The sequence below is a fragment of the Anopheles marshallii genome, chromosome 3 (genome assembly GCF_943734725.1).
Source record: "Anopheles marshallii chromosome 3, idAnoMarsDA_429_01, whole genome shotgun sequence".
Taxonomy (NCBI): domain Eukaryota; kingdom Metazoa; phylum Arthropoda; class Insecta; order Diptera; family Culicidae; genus Anopheles; species Anopheles marshallii.
Window position 1 is genome coordinate 67,864,255 of NC_071327.1, and position 21,514 is coordinate 67,885,768.

The 21,514-nt window shown below is 42.1% G+C and overlaps 1 protein-coding gene across 1 annotated transcript in view; it reads right to left on the reverse strand.

Moving 5' to 3' along the window:
• Window positions 1–1,865: 1,865 nt before the first annotated feature.
• The window catches only part of LOC128713587 (uncharacterized), a 52,611-nt gene continuing 32,962 nt past the window's right edge, over window positions 1,866–21,514 (reverse strand). The window contains exons 5-7 of the mRNA XM_053808447.1: window positions 19,955–20,182; window positions 3,765–3,886; window positions 1,866–2,039 (exon numbers count right to left, since the gene is read on the reverse strand). Of these exons, the coding sequence (XP_053664422.1) occupies window positions 1,866–2,039; window positions 3,765–3,886; window positions 19,955–20,182 (524 nt within the window). The remainder of the gene's footprint in view (window positions 2,040–3,764; window positions 3,887–19,954; window positions 20,183–21,514) is intronic.

A 21,514-nucleotide genomic window follows, 5' to 3' on the forward strand; every position in this document is an offset into this window, starting at 1 on the left:
TCTACGGAAGAGATGCACATTAAAAGGGGTTTGCTAACTGATCTGCTCACTAAATTTGTCTACCAACAAGGTTGATGTGATTGTGTAATAAATTTCCCATACATTGTGTTTGCAGTTTTCGGTAAAAAGTATTTTCACTAATACCCAACAAACAGATACGCCGCTACTTAGATATATACGAACCATTTGCCTAATGTTTTGTAGTGGTACTTTGTTTGCTTCTGTAAGATTATGCACTAGGGATAAAGAGTTGGTTCATCAATCTTGTTTTGTTTTGTCTAAAAATCAGTCAAATTTTAATACCGCTTTTATGCTTACACGTACTTGCATCTTTTAGCTACAAAGAAAAACGAAGAATCTTTTCACTTATGTTTGATGGGAGCAGGTTTTGAGTGCTTTCTCCCGCCACTACACGCGTAGCTCATTCGGTTAGTCTAAACCCACTACACCACCGACACATGCAATGCAATTGTTCTACTATTTTGGGGACTTCTTCCATTTGTTATATTGTGTTTATAATTGTTTTTAAACTTCCGATACTTTTGCTTACCAGTACAGCCCAATACTGCTACGATCTGTGGAAAGTTCTAGCATCCGGTATGACCAATTTGACCTAGTCTATTAATTCCAATCAACCCGGCTGAAGAAACCGGCTGAATTCACACTTTAAAAAAGTCTGCTCTTGGAAGCCGCCTGGAACCATGATTGTTTGTTTGGTGGCACAAGGAATTAGAACGGCTACGGGTGCATTGATTTGTCTTTTGTTTTATGTATACAACGAATCGCTCGCACAACGGTTGCGGAGCACCATTTTGTTATTTGGTTACCAGAAGTCGATTAAAGTGTTCATGGGCGAAACATCATTGTTTTTTTTTTTATTTGTTTTAACTCTTCTCTATACACAACCACGGCCATTGTCAGCTACAAGTGTTTGAATCAAATTGTTTAAAACGTGTAAAAGATGCTTAATTTTATCGCAATAGATAGCAATTAAAGTACATCGTGTTGATGGATGATAATATTCTTGTTTTGTGTGTGTGTGTTTTTTTTTTGGTTTCGATTCCTAGGAAATTCTATCGACAATCGAACAGTGGTTTTCACTACTTCTCATCGCCTGTTCGTTTGCACGGTTGTGCTTAGATGCAATCAACCATATAAGGTACAATAAATAGTGCTCGAAATTCGAAGAAAAAAAAACAACAGTTACTAAAGCTATTAAAATCATAACCTTCTTGGTTGGGTGCTTCGGTGATTTGAAGCGATGAGATAGGGTTTTGGAGGGGGAAATATAGGGAATATAGGATTATGTTAAACATATCTACGCTTACTGTTCACCGATCTATTTGTAGCTGCTGGCTAAAATCTGTAAACTACAGTTCCTATCCTCTGTTTTCCGTATGTACAACCAACTAATTGTAGTGCTTTACTGTTAAGATGCACTTACGCTACTGTTCGGTTGTGGTTTGCAAATAAATAACTTAACGATAAGAGACGGATAGATTCATAAATTAAATTAATAAAAAAAAGTTCGGTAATGTGTGCTTGTTGCTACTGCGATTGTTTTTGAATTTACAGTTAAATATGTACCTTTGATAAGTATACCTTTACATCTTGTCTAAAATTTTTCCATCTCGCGCTGCCCCTCTCATCCTTGTCGCTCTGTTTTATTGTAACACTTTTCAGTATTCTACAACCATGAACAGCAGTGCACAGTTATCGTACTGTAACCTTTGTTTTCGACAGTTCTGGCATGTATCAATTCTGCACGAATTCTGATCGTTTTGGTGGGTTTTTATCTGTGAAATGCAAAGAACAGACATGTTTAAATTTGAGCGTCCATCCACTTTTCACCAAGAGTGTATCACCTACCTGCGAAAAGCGCACGAGCCACTGTGTTGGACGTCGATGTAAAATCCCGTCGTGCAGGAATCCTTCTGCATGTGGCACCAGGAGTGATATGTTCGATTGTTGGTACCGCACAGTTTGATGTGATCGTTGAATGGATAGTTTTTGGCATCACGGTACGCTTTTCCGTAACCCTGGTAGAATGAAAAGCAGAATGGAAAATTTACTCTCTATCTTACGGGTCTCTCAGCTCATGTATGGCCACTACAATTAACGATTGTGTTGTTGTAAGAGCTCATCTTAAGGTAAACATTTAGGACACATAATAATAACATTCATGTTCGAGCTGCTTGTTTTAGGAACTTAAAAGATCTGCCCTGTGTATGAATAATAATATACTGCAGCACTTTAAATCTGTTCACCAATGCCGTAAGATTTTCCCAAAGCAAAATGAAATCGTTCCCAAAATACATAAATCTCGACCTCCAAAAAAGAGGAGGTGAACAAAAAAAAAAACACCATCGACACACACTTTCCAATATTTCCATCAATGTCGCCGTCTATCAGCGTGCAACCAGCGACGGATCGTGATGCATCTGCGATGCAATCAATCGCCAACCGACGCAGCAGGTGTCTACATTCGGTTTTTGCGCATATTTTGGACCCATAAATACACTGCAGTGTATATCTCTCTCTCTATTGCTCTGTTGTCTGCTGACTTTGTCGTCTGTGTGAATATTTGCTAGTGTTTTTTTTTCTTTTACTGTGCGCCTCTCCACACAACCGAATCGGCGTTTAGGCCGAAATAAATGACATGCTGCAAGCATAACCCCCTTATGGTGGAATGATGAGGAGGACGACAGGGGATATTTCGTTATGGGGAGTGAAGAAAAGGAAGGAGAAAAACCAATAAAAAAATCTGCGCAACATTTCTGCGGAAAGTAACTTTTTTTTTATACCTGGGGATCTTTCATCGCACCAGCGACGTTGGCATGTGGATGCCCCTGGAAGGAAATACTCTTCGATTGTGTGATGGAAACGAACCAACCAAGTACCCGTACGCTTCCCTTTTCGGTGGCATGCAAATATGCACGCATTGGTTTAGGTCATAGTAGAGAGAGAGAGAAAAAAACAAGCGATCCCCAGGAGGAGCCATGAATTATGATCACGCCCAATTCCATTGACAAGGATCTTAGCCTAACGCTTTGAAGCGCCTGCTTCGATTGTGCGCACTTTGCATGCGCACATTGCTGGCGCGCGGGCAATCGGAGTCGTGGAAGTAATGGCAAGGGAAAAGCAAACGCAGCAAAAGACGTTCTGCCGCAGTGAAACGCCAAATTCGATTGAAAGCATAATGGACGCTCATTGAAAAGCAATCGACAAATCGATTCGAGCGTGCCGCGGGAGTGCACGGTGTGGGAATAATGGTTCCGTTTCGGCAGCGATCGATCGATCGATCGGTAACCGAATCACAGGCCGCGAATGCATTAGGCAATCGAGCCACGATTCCCGTTCTGCTGTTACACGCTGGGAAAGGATTAACCTGTGCCGGTCGCGTTGGCAGTGGGTTGGACCGGGGCAGATGAAATTTGCATTTTTGTTTACAATCGACTTAGGAGTTCTGATTATGGGTGCTGGGGGAGCAGTGGTAACGCGGGGAAAGAACCTGAATGATTGTATTTTGCTTATGCTCCACCCGGTCGAGAGCTCCCCTTTTTATCGCCGAACGATACAGACGCGGAACTTCGGGCCCGCCATCGAACCGTTCGGTGCAGACAGAATGCATCAATCACGGTTTGCATTTCATCGACAAAACAGTGGAACCAAGAAGAAGCAGATGCAGCAAGCAACAGAAAAGCAAGGAAGATAAAATAAACGAAAGTAGAAAGAAGCACACGAAACCGTGAGGTGACACTTACCTGCTGGCGTTTCATCCGGGGACATTTGTAGCTGCAGCTGACACACCGCGGTTTATGCGTTTTCAGATCCGTTAGACAGTGCTGCCGATCCTTGCACTTGATCGTCTCGCATGTGGCGGCTTCTGTTGCCGTTGTGTGGTTGTTTTTTTTATTATTTTTGGTAAAAAAGAGATAGAGAGAAAGAGCAAAGAAAAGCAGACATAAGAGACATTTTAGTAAAAAGGTTCTTATTTTTTGTTTCGCAGTTTCATCGTGCAGTTTCCGTCTGTGTTTGGTTGTTGCAGTATGTTGAAGCATCCGGAACGGCACAAGCAACGCACACACACACACACCGGGGAGGGAAATATTGCATCGAAGATCGACACCAGAATGGCGCTAGGTGCAAAAGGGGTAGGTACGGAACGGGCGAGATCCCAATTAAAAGGCAATTTGGTTGGTGGTTGAAAGTTTATGGCGCATCCTGCGATTGGAGGATACCGCGCCACCTTCCACCACCCCATACCGGCACATTCCGGCACAGCCAAGTTGCGGATTGCAGCCCGACGGGCTGCATTTTACGGCACGATCATTTAATTTATGCTCGGACTGTAGATTGTAGACATAATTTCCAGTGCCCGGGCCCTTTTTTGACCATCCGGTAACGGTTCGGAACTGGGTGAGACGAGTAAAAAAAAAAACAGGAAAGAGTTTGGGGGGGGAGAAGGAGTTTGGCAGGGTGAAGGAGATAAAGGTGCAACCGGCGTGGCCAGATACAATGCCGGAATTGGTTGTGTGCGTTCGCTTGTGCGCATATCCGCCGGTCTTAGATCTTCGCGTTTCGATCCTCGATACCCAGCCGCCGCGAGTCGGATATTTCGGTCGTCCGGAACGCAGCAACAGCTACTTGCTATTTTGCCATTGCTGTCAATATTTTTACGACTGAATTTTATTTTTACCTAAGACGTAGTGTGGTCATTAAAATGGGTTTTAATGGCGTTTTATGTATGTATATAATTTTTTTCCTCCCTTTGTGATGTATTTTTCCCATTCTTGATCTTCTTTCTGCCGCTACACAAAATGCTGCAGCCGACCGTTTGCACCACCGTTTGCCGTTGCGCACCGTGTAGTGTAGGATTTTGACAAAATTATATTTTATATCACATTTTATCACCTGCGTAACGGTGTACACTGTAAGGTTGTATTTCAACCCGAAAGATTAATATGCCACAGCTGGTTGGTGCGATCGGCCAAAAACCGCGGAAAGGATTATGAGGGAAATTCAATTAAAATACCTAATCACGATCGTACGTTAGTGGTTTGCACCTTATTTATGGCTCGGGAATAAAAATTAAATTTAAATGTTAAAATGAGAGTAATTAAACTTTTTCATACGGTTATAAACATTATGGTTGACAAAAATGAATAATTAAATTCGGGGATGTCATATTGCAATACGTATCAAACAAAACTAAAATGAACTTTTTAATACTTCGGGTATTTTTAAGATTTTCTCATAAGCCTTTTGCATTATTTGAACCTTTGAACCACGTTTAATGTTTAGGGGTTAAACAATTGTGTCGCGATTTATGTTTTGCATTATTCGATTTACTTCGAATTTTTAATTCCGTCACAAATTTATCACTTTAATATCTTCAACTAAGTGTATTGATGTGTTGTGTACCAAATATTTTTTAAACATTTAAATTAAACAAAACTCAAAAAACAGATTAAAATGAATTCGCATAAACCAACAACCACCGGAAGAACATCGAAAGAGATGATTTTTTTTCGTACCATGTGAAACAAATCGGTCTGTATTTTTTAATTAATCCCAATCAATAACTACCGATCAATAACAATTGACTCATTATGTTTGAAGTATCCCATTTTATTAAAATGTTTTCGGAAAAAAATTCACCAATGTATTTTAACCCAGCTCTTACATATATTAAGAATTGCCCTATCCAATTGCTTCATTCATAATTACTAACGACAGCGTGGGATAGTTGACCTGCTTAAAGTATGCTGCACCACAGAAGAAAAAAAAAAACATGCACCTGAATCGTAAAATGTAAATAAAATTGTGGTTAAACATTCTTGGCACCGTTGCGAAAAGTACCACGACCGCGGCACGATGGAATGCATGGCAAACGTTTTTGCGTACCGTTTTGTCATAGCTCGTTTTGTCATTGCCAAAAGTTAAATCGAAACATATTTACAACACTGTCTGCTATACCCTACGCAAAACCACTCCTCGGCCGGAGAGGTTGCACGTTTTCTTTTTCATGGCGGGATGGCGGAATTTGACCATTCCCGCCGCTGAGATGGACGCAACAATGTTGCCGGTACGATTTTGACAGCGAATTATGTGCATGATTTCGCAATCCGCCCGCTGACGAGCGTAGTGTCAAATTGTGCTCATAAATATCGGAAGAAGCGGGATGAGGTCGAACGCGGGGCCTTCATCTCGGCGACCGGACAGTTTGGTTGCGGTCGGGAACCGTCCCACGGATATGTGGGTTCCCCCGCGGGACAGATGTCCATCGAAAGGATAATAACTTGTGCGCAGTGAGCTTAACGTTGCCCGTTCCGCTTGTCGTGTGCTGCACGCGAACATCAGCATACAATGTTGCACTCCCGCTTGCCGGAGCTTGGAAATGGTAGAAAATGTTCGTAGTTTTACGCAGTTAATAAATATGTCATTGCCTTATCCTTATCTTGAATGTTTATTTATCGTGGGGCAGGTAAAAAAGGTCTTGAACATGGTGCATTTGTTGTGTACGAGGTTCTTGAATCTTCATTTATTTAACATCCAACTGTACATTATGCTTTGCCCATTCCCGCAACGGGATGTGTCAGCTGGGAAGTAAAATAAACCAACCTATCCTAGGGATAAGAACAAAACTGTTGGAAGCCAAACAAAAAAATGCCATACCCCACAAGCTTGAGGGAAAATGGAATTGTTTCCGAAACATATTTTTTCTCTTGCGTTCGCTTACATTCTGCTGGACGATGGCCACTTGACACGGGGAATGCTACGTTCTTATGATCGTCGAACGTTTCGAACGCGAACACCGTCTGATGATAGTATGCCGACAAGGAAAAGGAGAAAAAATACACATCATACTCGTTGGAACAGGCTTTCGATTTTACGCCATTTTTTATACTTCCGGCTTAGTAGAGCAATGAAGGTTTTCTGTTATTTTTTAAGATTATTTCCGTAAAAAAAACACAGCACTGTGCAATGATCGCCACGAGTGAAACAATCTGTTGTCCATGGAATGTTCTCGTCCGGAAAACAACGTGCCAGGTTGAAAACGGAACGATTTTGCAATTTGCCCAGATCGATTTCAACGGCAGCTATTGGATGGATTTTATGGCATCCAAACGACGGGTGGACATTTTTTCCTTCACTGTGGGTAATATTGTGTTTTTTCTTACAATACTTGCTCTTAGTAGACGCTTTCGATGGAAAATTGCTGTGGCATTTTATTGCATCGAGATGAATAAAAGATTTTTTAATATAAAATTATAGTAAATATGCTTCACGTATGCAATGTGCATCTAGTTGTTTATAGCAAAACAGTTAACAATGAAACTAAATTTAAGATATAAAACTACCATCTTTGCTATTCTTGAAACAATACACACGTACGGAGGTGGATGTCTCTTTAAAACTGTTGCTGTTTAACGTTATTTATTTATTTATTATTGTGATATGCTCATTGACACTGACGGACAGCTGCGTGACGGACGTGTGAATGTGTGTAGGGCGTTGCAAACGAATCCAACATCATTGGCCGGCGCATGTGGCGTAAGTGTCTGAGCGACACCTGGACAAACCGTTCGCGAGCACCAGCAAAACCGTTGACACTGGCGATCTCAACAGTGACAGGCGACGAACCCGCGCACACGCAAACGGTCGCTGTCGATGCAACCGTCAATAAAGCTGTCTCGTGTCAAGTGCAATGCGTAAAGCGCTACCTGTCACCAAATCGCGTGATACGCAACAGATCAATCAAGCTGCACGTTACTGTAACTGCACGAACAAAAAAAAAACCACGTCCGCTAAATGTTTCTTTGTCCATACGGGTTGAAAAAAGAGGATGAAATGTGCATTTGCTTTATAGCAAAAAAAAACAAGGGTTTCCATCTATTCCAACGGACTCTAATAGTATCAATTAAGTTTGCAGCGCACAGTGAAAAACATGTAAAGTCGCGATGGCAAAAAAAAATGTAATTAATTCCCCATAGCCGCTAATTACCAGTACCAGCTGATTAGTTGTTATCACATCAAAAATGCATTCCATCAAGACGTTTGATACACTATATTGACGCGGTATGTTTACACTAGTAGCAAATACTGCCCCATGTTGTCTGCAAAGTGCAAACTTAATTAGCATAATTATGTTAACGATCATTCGCGCTCGGGTATCGTGCAGGTAGCTGAATACTCTCTATCAACTGCTTTTTTTTGCTTCATTTTGTTTTGGAAGCAATCCGATAGAAGGCGTTTACAGGCTCCCCTGGAGCTTGTTCTTCTGATGTGTGAACAACAAGCTAAAAAATAATAAAAATAAGAGCGCAAAAAAAAACATACACACACCCAACTAATTATCACTTCTTTTATTTGCCACACCATCGGCAACGGTTCGCAGCGGCGGCATTGCGTCCTGGGCTGGCAACTTGGGCAAAGCTTGGGCGAAATGATAATCAGTGTCAAGCCTGACGATTGGAGAGCCCGGCAAGATATGGTGCACGGCGTACAGGCCTAAGTTATGCTAAGCTATTCCACCAGCTGTCACTGTTGATGATCGTCAGCCGCATGGGTACACGGTGTAGTTATCAGCACTGAAAGTGACACTAATTTTCCGCGCAGTAAGTGGAGGGAAAAAAATGTCACGGTAAAGCCAGCAAGCCAGGCCTGCGCTAGGTGAATGAGTGAGGCCTGTTATGATGTTTGTTGAATTGAGATATTTTTTATTGCTCCTTCTAGTTTTAATGATGAAAGTTAATGATTTGTTATTACCAGTTCATTAAAACAAATTATTGTCATCTCATTATTTTCTAATGAAGTTTTGAGGTGTAATAAATTTAAAATAAATCACTAAAGGTTAACACTAATAATTATTGGTGAACAAAAAGATTCCACACGAACTACTAAAGCAAAGGGAGGACCGAACTGGAGAGATACGGAGAGACTTATACACAAGAGATCTTGAGAATTTAGTTTGGAGCCTTCAGCTGCAGGAAGTAAAAGTAGTCTTATTTGATCATTTCCTAAGCTTCCTTTTGCTCTTCACACCTGTGTATGATGTAAACATCCTTAATTGTGCTTTGTAAACCCAGAAAGTTATTTCTTCTACAGTTTTATTTTTTCAGTACATAGTCTTTAAACTTTTAGTTTTATGTTCACTACTTCGAGTAAGGCATGTAAAAATTCCTTTTCGATCCGGACTCACCAAACAACTCTATCCCACTGACCATCGGCAGTTACAAATGAATCGAACGTTTCGTGTATGAAACGAACTAATTTCCGGCCCCGGCTTGATCTGTTCATCCGGTGCATCTGACCCGGTTTGCTGAGGGTGAGTGCTTTTCGACGAGGCTCATCGCCCCGGAGCAGCAGGATGAAGCGTGAATAATTACCCAGCTGTAAATCAATTTGGTAAGGTGTCTCGGAGGAGTGGAAAGTGTAAGTGTAACCTGACGGCGCTTCAGGTGAGTGAACTGAGTGAGTGAAATCAATTATGCAAATCTGTACATGCCACTGTTGCACACATTGGCCGGGTTCGTGTGACACAAATATATCTGTCTATCGGTGAACTTATCGAGTTTTTTTTTGTTGAGAAAACTACAAACGTAAAGGCAGCTTCTTGGCTTGTTCCAAAGTATCTAATCAACAATAGGTGGCCTTGGTAGATTTTGATTTAAATGTTTCCGTTTTGAACAGTCCTGAGGTACCCATAAACATAGACATTCAAACAAACACCCCAGAAACTGTGGTCCAACTCCAGGCTGGATGCATTGTTACTGGGCAATTTGACCTATACTCGTCTATTATCCTCCGTTTCTACAAAGGCGACCGGATAGCAATAATTTCACGGTTTATGTTCCGGAAAAGCCCAAACCCCAACCTTATCGAAGTCGGAGCAGAATCCTTGATTGCCCGTTCCCGCAATGGACGGACGGATTCAAACCCCAACACGAAATACATTGACTGTGGCCATGGTTTTGTCTCGATGCGAACCGACGCGACGGACGCATTTCGCATGCGGATGCTGCCGGCCAAAGGGATGATGCATTATTCAGAAGGGTTCGGTCTTGAATTCGAATTGCAAAATCCGAACCCTGGAGGAGCCGCCGGGATGATTTAATGGCTGGGTAACTAAACTCGGAACTCGGAACAGGAACGTATAGAGTGGAACGCAAGCACACGCATACAAACAAACCATTGGAGGACAATGTCGTTGTCCTCGGATGTTGACGGCAGTAAAGCGTAAGGTATAGAGCTGGGAACACGCGAACGGGAAGGGTTGGATCAAATGTACGTCGAAAACAATGGCAAAACAATTGTATTTGATTTATTGTCTGAACTTTCGATCGAGTGTTGGGGTTATGCAATTGATGAAAATCGTTTGCATTCACCATTTTCTAGACGACAGCACACAGGAAGGCGAACGTTTTTCATAGGGCAAAGAAATGTCAGCAGGAACAGAGCAGAGTGTTGCTGAATACAACAACTTACAATGGATGTTGTGGCAATAATAACGAAGAAAGACTTTTATCTAGGTCTATTGTCTTCAAAAACTAATAATAAATGTCAGACCCGGAAAATAGGTCTTTATTATTATGAAATTGATAAAATGCCTAATGAAGGAACACTAAACAGGCAAAAAAGCAATCGATAAGAGACGTATGCACTGTTCCTATACTCTAGCATTGTTTGCCTCTCAATAATTCTATCCCACCCCGAACAAATCAAAGGCTTTCCTTCCACACTGGAGCAGTTTGATAGTATCGGCATGAGAACAAAGGCGTTTTTATTACACTGGCAATTTTACATAAAACTGCAATCGATCATCAAGCAGGTATCATGATCTCGCGAACCGCCTCTGTCGACACAATGAATGGCGTCACGAGTGGAAATGATACAACAATCGCTCCTCCATCGACATCCATCTGGCAGTATGGACGAAACGAAAAAGGAAAAAAAACGAGAATAAAGAACTAAAATGGGAAAGCAACAGAGCGTATGCGTCAGTGATCTGCCTCAATCGAACCGTCGGGATGGGTGCATCTTTATGATAATGAGTCTATTTGCAATAAAAATAATGATAATAATGATAAGTTGGTTCAGCCTCCGGTTTTCATGGTGGCGAATCGAATGATGCTGCACCATGTACCGTGGCCTTGTTTATTAAACGGGAAAGGTGAATCCACGCCGGTAGAACGTTGTTCTCAGCCAAGTTTTGTCCATGAAAAGGGAGGGGGCTTTTGATGAGGTGTAAATTATAGCCTGGTATCTAATAGCACCTAACTGTCGCCTGTACAATCATGCGATGCTTTAGCCGGGCCGCAACAGAACCAGCCCGTTTGAGGATGGTTTCGTTAGCGGAGAACTGCAGCCCGAACATGAGTAATATCAGGCTGGTAACTTTTAACCAAGCGCAAACAGCTCACAAATCCGCCTTCCCGAGAGCCGTGAAGAAAAACATTAGCAAATGATTGATCGCAAGATGATCCCCCCAAGGGACAACCACACCGGTTGCAGAAAGAAGAGACAACGATCGACGAGCCGCATGCAGTCCAAGTGCATCTCGGCGAGAATCCTGTCCTTACGCGACACATCACGGTCATTTTTTTAATTCCCCAGAGCCACGATCGGCTGCGTAATCCGATCCGCAACAGGTTGCGATCAAGGTGCATCGGTACAGAATGCAATTTGTAGCATCCATGCCAATGCCCGCCCGCTGCCGTAAGGGATACACGGGCTAATTGTGGATTTATGAGCCCGACCATTATTATTACGGCCTCCACCAGCCCGCGGCCCGGGGTAATTTGTTTCCTAATAAGTGCAATTAATTCACACACATTTAGTCCACATAGCAACAACAGCAACAAGAAAAAGGGTACAAATCGTCACGCAAATCGATGGCCATCCTTGGGATCATCCTGTATCGCAGCATCCGCTGCATTAGGAACGCTGGCTGGCAATCATCGCACCACGCACCACACAGTATCAGTGGAAGGTGTTGAAACACAAACCGCCACCAAGGTTTGCAAAGCTGATTGCAGATGCAAACAACAACAACAACAACAAAATCGCAATTTGTTGCGGATAGCTCATTTTCATCGCGCGCAAGATGTTGCACACCGTGCGGGGCAGTGCAATATAGTTGCATCGGCACGGCCGTATAGAAGATGTTGACCGATGAAGAAATGTTACGCTCGCGATATGCGGCTACGATTGCAATTACTGTTATTATCGTTGGCGCATTTCGCTGATGATGGTGACCGTAGGGTAGAACTAGATCCGGATGCGGCGATACGCCGTGAAGGATAATGGGCGCGAATTGGGAACGAAAAGGTTTAGCACGAAACGGAACTTTAATGTTGTTTTAAAGCGCATGTTGTGCGCCGGTACAGAACAAGTTTCGTTTTAGTCGAGTTCAATTTATGCTGGAAATTTGCGATCGCGGTTTTGCGCTAACCTTTTTCGTCATGTTGGGGGGATGGAAAACTAAGCTAATTGCGATTTTTCACAACGTTACAACACTGGCCTTAGTTGCGGTGCTAGAAATTGTAGGCTATCACATTTAAAAACTATCCCACCGAAAGGGCAGATAATTGAAGTGTCAGTCACTTTAAATATCAAGTACGAAATGATGCTTTACCGCAGAGTGGAGCAATTATTCCATTTGGTATTAACTTACTATGTTGATAGGGTAAACATTTAGTAATTGAAGGCCACTCCGTAGATTAAGCAAACAGAACTATCAATTAAATTGTTCGTTACTGCGTTTTCGTGTACAAGTATGAACGTTGTTACAACGGTGAGGATTGATATTAAGATGTTCTGCAATGTGTTGTGGTGGATAAGGAATGTTTAAAGCTTTCTGCAACTGTTTCAAAGCTATTCCATTCACCCATTCCATTCCCATTCCTGCACTCATTTGGAAAATGTTCAGTGTGTTAATAAAAAAATCTACGAACAGAATTAATTACGCGTCGGCAGAGTTACAGAAACAAATGAAAAGATTCCAAATTTTCGTCCAATTTGAAAAAAAATCCTTGGGGTCATGGTAAAAACAACAAAGTTCAAAGAAATATAAATAAAAGAAATTTCACAGTCAAAATGCGATATAACACACAAAACGCACAAAAAAGAAAACAACAATGAAATTGATCGGTGAAAATTTGGCTTAAAAACTAGCTACAGCTAATAACTAGAAATAGCTTATATATCACCAACGCAACAATATCACTTTGGAGGCATTTCCGGTCAAGTTAAAGGCTTCTAAGCAGGGAAAATTTAAAAGTAAAACTTACCTTGCGAATCACTTTGAAATTAAATTTCGAAATAGATAGGACAGATAGAATAGAAACGAATTGATATTTTCCAAAAAAGTGGATTTTATTATGTAGCAAAATGGTAGCACATCATATGATCTAAATTGATTTTTAGAAAACTATTTCATTTTATGGCCAAATTTCAAGTCAAGGTTTATACATTTCTTGATGTAATGAAACGGTGATACCAAGTTGCTAATGATTCAGTGGTTATTTTTCTGAATTTATTAGAAAGACTAGATTTTACGTATCACAAGTATTATTAATTGAGCATCCGAGCTTATTAATCTCGATGACCTGAAACTCATTTTATGTCGAGGCAAAAAGCAATTTATTCTTTGACTGTAAACATAGGATCGTCAAAACAATCTATGGAACTAATTGTTTCCTAGGCATAGTTGCAATATTAAAAGGTTCTGGGATATCATCAATGTTCCAATCAAATCGCTCTATTACTCGATCATTGCAGTGCATTCAGATACATTTTGATTCGTTACATAGCACCTTTTTTGTACCATCGGTTCCGGTTGGATAGGTGCATTGCTCATGGGTGTGCATTTCCTCACACAATGTCGCTGCGATTGATTGCCGTTCTCGGTCGGGTGTGCATTGTTGATGCCGTTGTACAGCAGTAAAGAAACCAATTACGGTCCCATGCCATTCAAAGCACGCGCGTCAAGACGTCTAGTTCCCAAAGGGGCCCGCGGGGTCTTAAAAAGTTGAAAGTTGGTGCTGCCGGTCGAGCTTTCGTAGCGTTGCGATCGGCGATCGCAGTTGCGTCTGTGCAGGAATGTTTAAACCGTAGAAAGAGACACGATGAAGAAAAGCGACCACACGTCACTTATCGTGCCAGCGCTATCTTAATCGGCTTCATCTTAACCAGCCAGGCGACCAGGTAACAAATCCCGAGCCAGAACCGGCCCCATCGAAAATTATGCCTCGTTTCGTACACTGGAGTGCAATTTCGTTGCAAATTTGTATTACTTTTTATTGCAGCCTGGGCTGGCCGCCGGCTAGTGGGTGTAGTTCACCTCGGTTGAGAATATACGGAAGGGAGCAGCGGAGAGATGGGAAGAAGGGCTAAGAGCGGGGCATTGTAATCGCTCACGTTTTGTCTGGTGGGTTATACGGTTTTGTTTTATTTGGAAGGATAATTGAATTCGGATGCTGATGTCCGTGATGCCCGAGATGGACATAAGCACAGAACTGGGGAGAAAACTTCTCAAATGCCTCGCAGCATTGTAATATCTGTCTCTCTGCACGTCTTCTGAAGCAAGAGTGAGATAAGCTAGGAAGGATAACTTCGATTCACCTACTCCTTGGGGAAGTACACACTGCTCGGGCAACGCTTTCGTGAAGATCATTGGAACGTCTTGCTTTCCCAACCAGCGCATCGCCCTCACCGCCTTACCTTGGTACCTCATCAACCAACGTCCGGAAACGGTGAATCTGACCAGCTTTACGGTACCAGGCAGGAAAAAGACGCGAATGCGAAAGAAAAACCACATAAAAGCGCAAGGTTGTGGAGGTTACAGCCACAACGCGAAGGTCACCCGAAGATGCACTTTGCTGCACGTCTTGTGCGTCCACAGTGCAGCGCACGAAGCAAAAAGCAACACGAGGGATCCCGGTTTGCAATTAAAACCCCACAGCAGAACGATCCATCATTGTTTTCCTACCGACCGTTTCCCTTTCCCATTGTGCGTCCCGGTTTCGGGACCCTGCGCTACGGACGTGCGCTTTTGGGAAAGCGTTTGTGGCCGCCATGCAACCAATGCATTCGCCCGAATGCACTTCTGCCACAAGCCGAACGAAGAGCGGGCAAGCGAGTGCGAGTTCGCAACGGGATGAAGCGAGTAGGAGCAGCGGCAAAAGAAAAGACATGCAAACCGTCTAGACTTCTTAATGATTTCGTTGTTGTTATATAATTTTTGTTATTACACAAAACTCCCGGCTATCGAAAACAATTTGTTCATACCCCAAAGTTGCATCGCATGACCGCACGGGAACTTTCGTTTCGCGCTGCGGCTGTGTTCTCCTGTGTCGGCTACCGGTGTGCTTTTGCCCGTAGCCCGGCTCGTGTGCAGCACGTGGGAAGGTGATTGCAGTAGCGTTGCAACCCCGTTGCAGTGGAATCTGGAGCTGGAAAAACCGCTGCACCCGACCAATTCCCTTTTGCGAGGTCCCTTGAGGTGGTTGTGGTGCGCCAAACGGAAGAATCTTGCACGTTCATGGATGAGCGCAACGACACGGCGATGCACTTGTGAGTTTGAGCAGAAGGTGCGCGACGGGCAAGATCGAGTAAGGAACGGGGGAGACATAGCTTTTGATGTAACAATTAAATGTGTAGCTTTTATCATTCGGCGCCGTCTGCGTGCTTGCCATAAGCGATTAAGCATCGGATTGAAACCCATCCTGGGGTCCCGCTCTAGGGTTTAGCAGTGAGTGTCTTAGAGTTGTAATTGGAAACATCTTGAGCGCAAATCATGAATAAATTCACATCATGTTCCGTACTAATGAAAATGGACGAACAGTCCCTGACTACACATATGGGTATGCAATTGAGGGTCGTATTGAATTAAACAGGTTTTCTTATCGAATACGTTCTCTGTTCCGTCTGATGTGTACCATTCAATAACCGGTACGTTTACATTTCCCATACACAATTATTTATGATAAATTTACAACAACTTAATCATAATGATAATAGTAATAATTCAAAACAAACTACTGACGTAGTTTGCAGTTGCAAAAAATGTTTATCATATGTTTAGCTTTTTATGTTTTGTACAAATGATAACAGATTTTATGATATGTTAATTGGCTTAATTATCAGTAAAAACCAATTTAAAACATTTGCTATGATAAATGATATATCTTTTGTTAAACCTGTTTATGATTTTATGAAAATGATTTCGATTATATTTTCTCTTAGCGCGAAGGTCGTACGGTTTTATATCTAAGATTTCAACTTCTGACAACAAGACATGGCTTTACATGCCAACAAGGCATGGCCTAACTAGTTTTTCATGTTGTACATGTTGAGCAGAATGAATTCTCAAGAATGTTAAATTTGTTACTCAACGTCCTTGTGTTTCATAATGTTCTTGCAACTTATTTTCAATTACTTCATCATTTTGCTATCTTTGTTTATTAATGTTTTTTTCTGTTATCTTTAATTGTACGATTTTAAAAGTAATATTTCAATGTGATTGTAAATAAATTCCAAAATGAAACAAAAATGTTGAAGACTGTAAGAAATATACCAAAGAAAGAATACAGCCAAAGAAACATTGCTTTCGGACACACATGGAATCGGACAAGTGAAGTTTTGCATAAAAAATTGAGTGAAAAAGATGTGTTACAGCTTGCTAGCCGCTAAGTTAATAGCATCCTCATCCAAACCATATTAGACCCCGCCATCAGTCACGGGACCGTACAGGCCGGTCGATGGTGCCGAGCCCGATGCACGTGGTCGTCGCCGTCTGCCAGCGGTCGAGCCCCACCGATCGACCCAATTCTGTCCGTCTAAGTTTACGTCAATTGCCGGTTAGCTGGGGCAGTATCACGAACGCTGCTCGATACCAGTGATCAAAGTTTGATTGCATTTTGAAACGCAATCGGTTCTAATTGATAGCTGAGCGAAACCCGTTGGCGATCGGGGCGTACACTATCCACGGTGCACTTTTTAGCTGTGCGTCCGAGAGTGCACTTCTGATCGGAAGTGAGAAGGTGATGGCACTGATGGGAAGAAGATCAAATTTCTGGTTGGGAGTTGAGCGAGTTGGCGCGCGGAAAGAATAGGAAGGTTCAGGCAAGCACTAGAAATGGAGTGTTTCCTTCCTTTCATGGACGATGTGCTTTGCCGGACAGCCCATTCATAACTTGAGGCGTTCTCGTGTGCAGCACGGTACGATATGTAATATTTCGCCCGAGCAAAACACGCCGCACATGCAGCTGTTCCGTGCACGAATCGATGCACATATGAGAACGGCTCTTTTTTTTGCAGAGGATTGGTTAAGCAAAGCAAAATACAGTGAGGTCGAACAGATAGCAAGAAAAGAAAATGTACGTAAAACTTCCCACACTACTGGAGTTGTGGAAGAAAGCGTGCGAGCGTAATTAACTCTTTCTACAAGGCAACGTACAGCCAGGGGAATTATCGTTTTCGATGCAATCAAACTTAAATTGGGTTGCTGGCTGTGTGTGTATAGTTTATTTTCCTGTTGGCTTAAATCTGATGTTGCTTACCATTCTATGTATCTTTGCAATTCGGTTCCGGTTGAGTTTGGTCTGGTATGGAGACTAAAATTTATTGAGGAAATGCCCCAATTTTCTGTGTGGCTAGTATTTCTCTTTGGCTGGACGTTTGGAGTTGAATGTTTGGAGCCCGATCATTAGAAGCAAATGGTGCAGTACAGGAAACAGGACTTTTTTACCGAACGTTGAGTTTTTACTTTCTTTAGTGGCCTTGACTTGAGGTTCTTATTTGTTGGAATTCGGCACGTAAAGATACAATGATGGAGATCAAGGTTGTAAAAAATACATTTATTTTAAAAATACATATTCTATAACTATGATCAACCATTACAAAAAACTGATAAATTGAAAGTAAAATCTAAGTAATAAATAATAGATCAACACCAAATTCAAATAAATCGCTGAATTTGATGATTTTTAATTTCGTACTCATATTAGCAATGAACTAAAGAGGGACGACAAATGACAAAAGTCGAAACATACCTCGCGGTGCATTGTATCATCGAACAGGCAGCAAAATGTTAACATGTTGGTGCCACACTACGCATGCTACCGTTCCATAATAACCTCCTTAAAACTCCCAACCAGTAGCAGCCGACAACCCAATTACACAACTTTCGATTGCAACCAAAAAATAAATAAAAATCGTTGCATTAATAGTCCTTGCACTCTGCTACGCTCGTCCGAGTCCACTTGCACGGCGTCCGAGATGACAGTGGTTCAGCTGTTTTTTACCTTAAATTTATTTTATTTTATTTACATCTTTACACCATAAGTGCGTTTAGCCGTGCGGTACACTTATTAATGCGTTGCACTTGCGGTGCGTGCGGCAAATATCCGAGGGTGCATCCGAGGGCGTAAGTGACTCACCGATAAAAGTGCACTCCACACACACACACACACCACACGCACACACACGCAGAAATATGCAGATGGGGCAGAAAAGTGGAATCGGACAAGCGGGTCAACCCAACTCGTGGCGTTGCGTGCGTTTTTCATCATCTTCGTCCTTACCGGTGCCGCCCTGCCTGATACGCCGACACGATGCACGCGATGCAAACACACACACACCGGCACCGGGTCGTTGGAGTAATTTAAAATCTTGTTTTGACACTTTGCGCTTTGCGTGTGCTGCCCATTAAGAAGAAGTGTTTGCCTTTAAGCCGGTTGCTTCCCAGGCGCCTTAGGGGTAGTTATGTGTGGTTATTCTTTTTCGCTTATTATTATATCTCCATTGGTCTCTTCTTTCTTTAGCTTATTTTAGTGGTGAAGCAAAAAAAAAACAACATAACCGGGACGTGTGCGTTGGACGCGTGGACATTTTAAATGGGTCGCGTCAGGGTCGGCGGCACGGTAGGCAGTAAAAGATTGGACTATTCCGGAGCCAACTCCGGAACGAAGCGTAAACTGGGGCTGGTTTATTTATTGACGATGCTCATTTGGCCGCCCATTTGGCGGATCGTCGAGGACAACAATTGATGAGCGACATCGGTCATCGTATTGTAAGGTTTATACGTACAGGTGAGGTACTCAACGGCGAAACAGTTGAGCAATTGTTTATGTCGTCTAATTATTGGTGTTTTCTGTGATAGGTGATCTGGCTTGAGTACACTGAGGTATTAAGTAGCACGGAGGACTCTCAGATCGCAGGGAATTCAATGTAACAAACATCGTTATAAAATATGTGAAAAAAGATTTGTATACATGCTTTTAATTCTAGAGAGGCTCAATTATTTTTCGTGAACAATAAATCCAGGTCATCTTTAGGTACCATTTGAGAAAGAAATATAGTTCCAAAATATTTTTTTTTTTTTTCATTTGCTCAAAGTACATGTTTTCTATAACATCTTGGAGTCATTGTCAAGAAAAAGTAGAAATAACATTTAAAAAAAATATCCGCCTTCAGTAATAACATAAAAGCTGCTAACACGAAACCTAGAAATTCTTAAAATCCCTGAGACATTTGCACAGGGAAATTTGTAGACATTTGCGGTGAAAATGAGTTTTTTTTTGACTTCAACTGTTTGTGATTTATATTTAAATAGTTTATCCAAAATCCTGTACTTCAAGTATTCTTCAGTATGTGCATTTTTGGAGAACGTTTTATATGTTTAAAAAATAACGAATATTTTTTGTATAACATTTTCAGTCTCATATCTACAGTTCTTTTAGGATGCAATAGTCAAACTACTATGTTTGTAGTATCCATTTTTTCTTAAATTAATTAGAACGATGAATAGGTAGAAATTGAGTTCAATCAAACGATGTATCAATACACTTCTTATGTTATAGTTGTTAAAATTTTGCAGGATAAGCAAATTCTTGAAATATAAGTACATTTATAAAGGTATGTATTTATAGTAACAGAAACCACTTACCCACGCAACGGCCCCGATAAGCAACCGGAATGGCACGACCAGTGAGACATGCTTGACGCTTTAGCTCGCAGATGCTCGGATAGGTGATCCCATCCGTACCGCAAACAACGGATTTGGGCGATCGATCTGCACGGCACTCCGTTCCACCACAGGATGCACAGTGTGGTGTCGCGTTCTGGTCCTCGATGCATCGCTTCCCATCCGGACACTGGACAAACTTACAAGACGCTAAGAGAACATGGGGTAAAGAGGTAAGAAAGAATAACCGTATTAGCACACTTTGACACGTTACCGTGGGGTGTAACGAGAAGGTTGATGTGTTTTTTTTTATATATTCTTGAATCAGCACGCGCAGCAACTGTGTCCACTATGGCACGAGACGATTCCAACTGTGACGATAAACATACCGCTCGGTGGCCCTGCAATACACACCTTGCGCGCGCGTTTTAATGCTTGCCCGCCCGCTGTGCGGCCGATGCCACGCTTCTCAGGTGAAAGATAGCGGTTAAGTGTGTGCTCCCACTCGGCCAACCCTCCAGTTCACACTTGCCGGTATGAGCGGTTACATGTAGTTATATTTATTTTTTTGTAGTTGATTTAATTTTCTCGCCACTGTTAATCACCTGGGCCCCGAGGCCACCTTCTGGCGGGCGTGTGCCAAAAGTCGACACGCCACACCAATCGTTGATGAGTTGCGGCTGCCTGAGCAGCCTCGGGGCTGTACGGGGCGATGTGCATGTGCAGTGACAAAAACATAAAAAAAATACTTAAATTGCAACCACACACCCATGCATGTTTATTTACCGGTGATTTGAACGTGCAAAAAAAGACATCAATTTGCTGCTTTTCAACTGGCTGCCAAACCGTACGTCATTGGAAATGGAGTGGATGGCAATGAGTGTTCATGGGCGGAAAGTCCTGTTAGTTTTCGGTTTTGGTACATCATAACCACTGATTGGTGCATGCTTGTGAAAGGAGAGTGCATATTGTCTTACGCTTTAAGATAATTATGAATCGTTTATTGGTGCAGAGTTTGGCTGCTTTTGCGCTGGAATTGGCGAAGCAAATTGACCCAGTAGTGGCGGGCGAATAAATGTGACGCAAGTTTTACCCCAACGAAACTAGTTTTCTCACGAGGTGAATGTTGATCAATTCTCAAGAAACAATTAAGATAAGAATCACAACGTGATGTATGACATTTCGAAGAGGTTATGCAATTGATGCAATGCTAGGAATGTAAGTAAATGCCATTTCCAGTACAAGGCGAGTTTAAGGTGTGTTAAAGCTGAGAGTGAAAATTTTACTTCAAGACACGAAAATCATGCTACAATTCCAAATTTATCTGCCAAATTGTTTTAAAACTATTTGAATGTAAAAGAGATGGACGGTATGTTGCTCGTGCAGAAGAAAAACTACTGTACTTTCGCTACACAAACAAGTTTTTCCGTGCACCAAACCAATAAAAGGGTAACTAATTCACCCACGACTAGAGAAAACAAACCGGCACCGTGTCCGATGATCGTTCGCGATCGTTAAACCTGCACCGTGGTGTGCAATTAC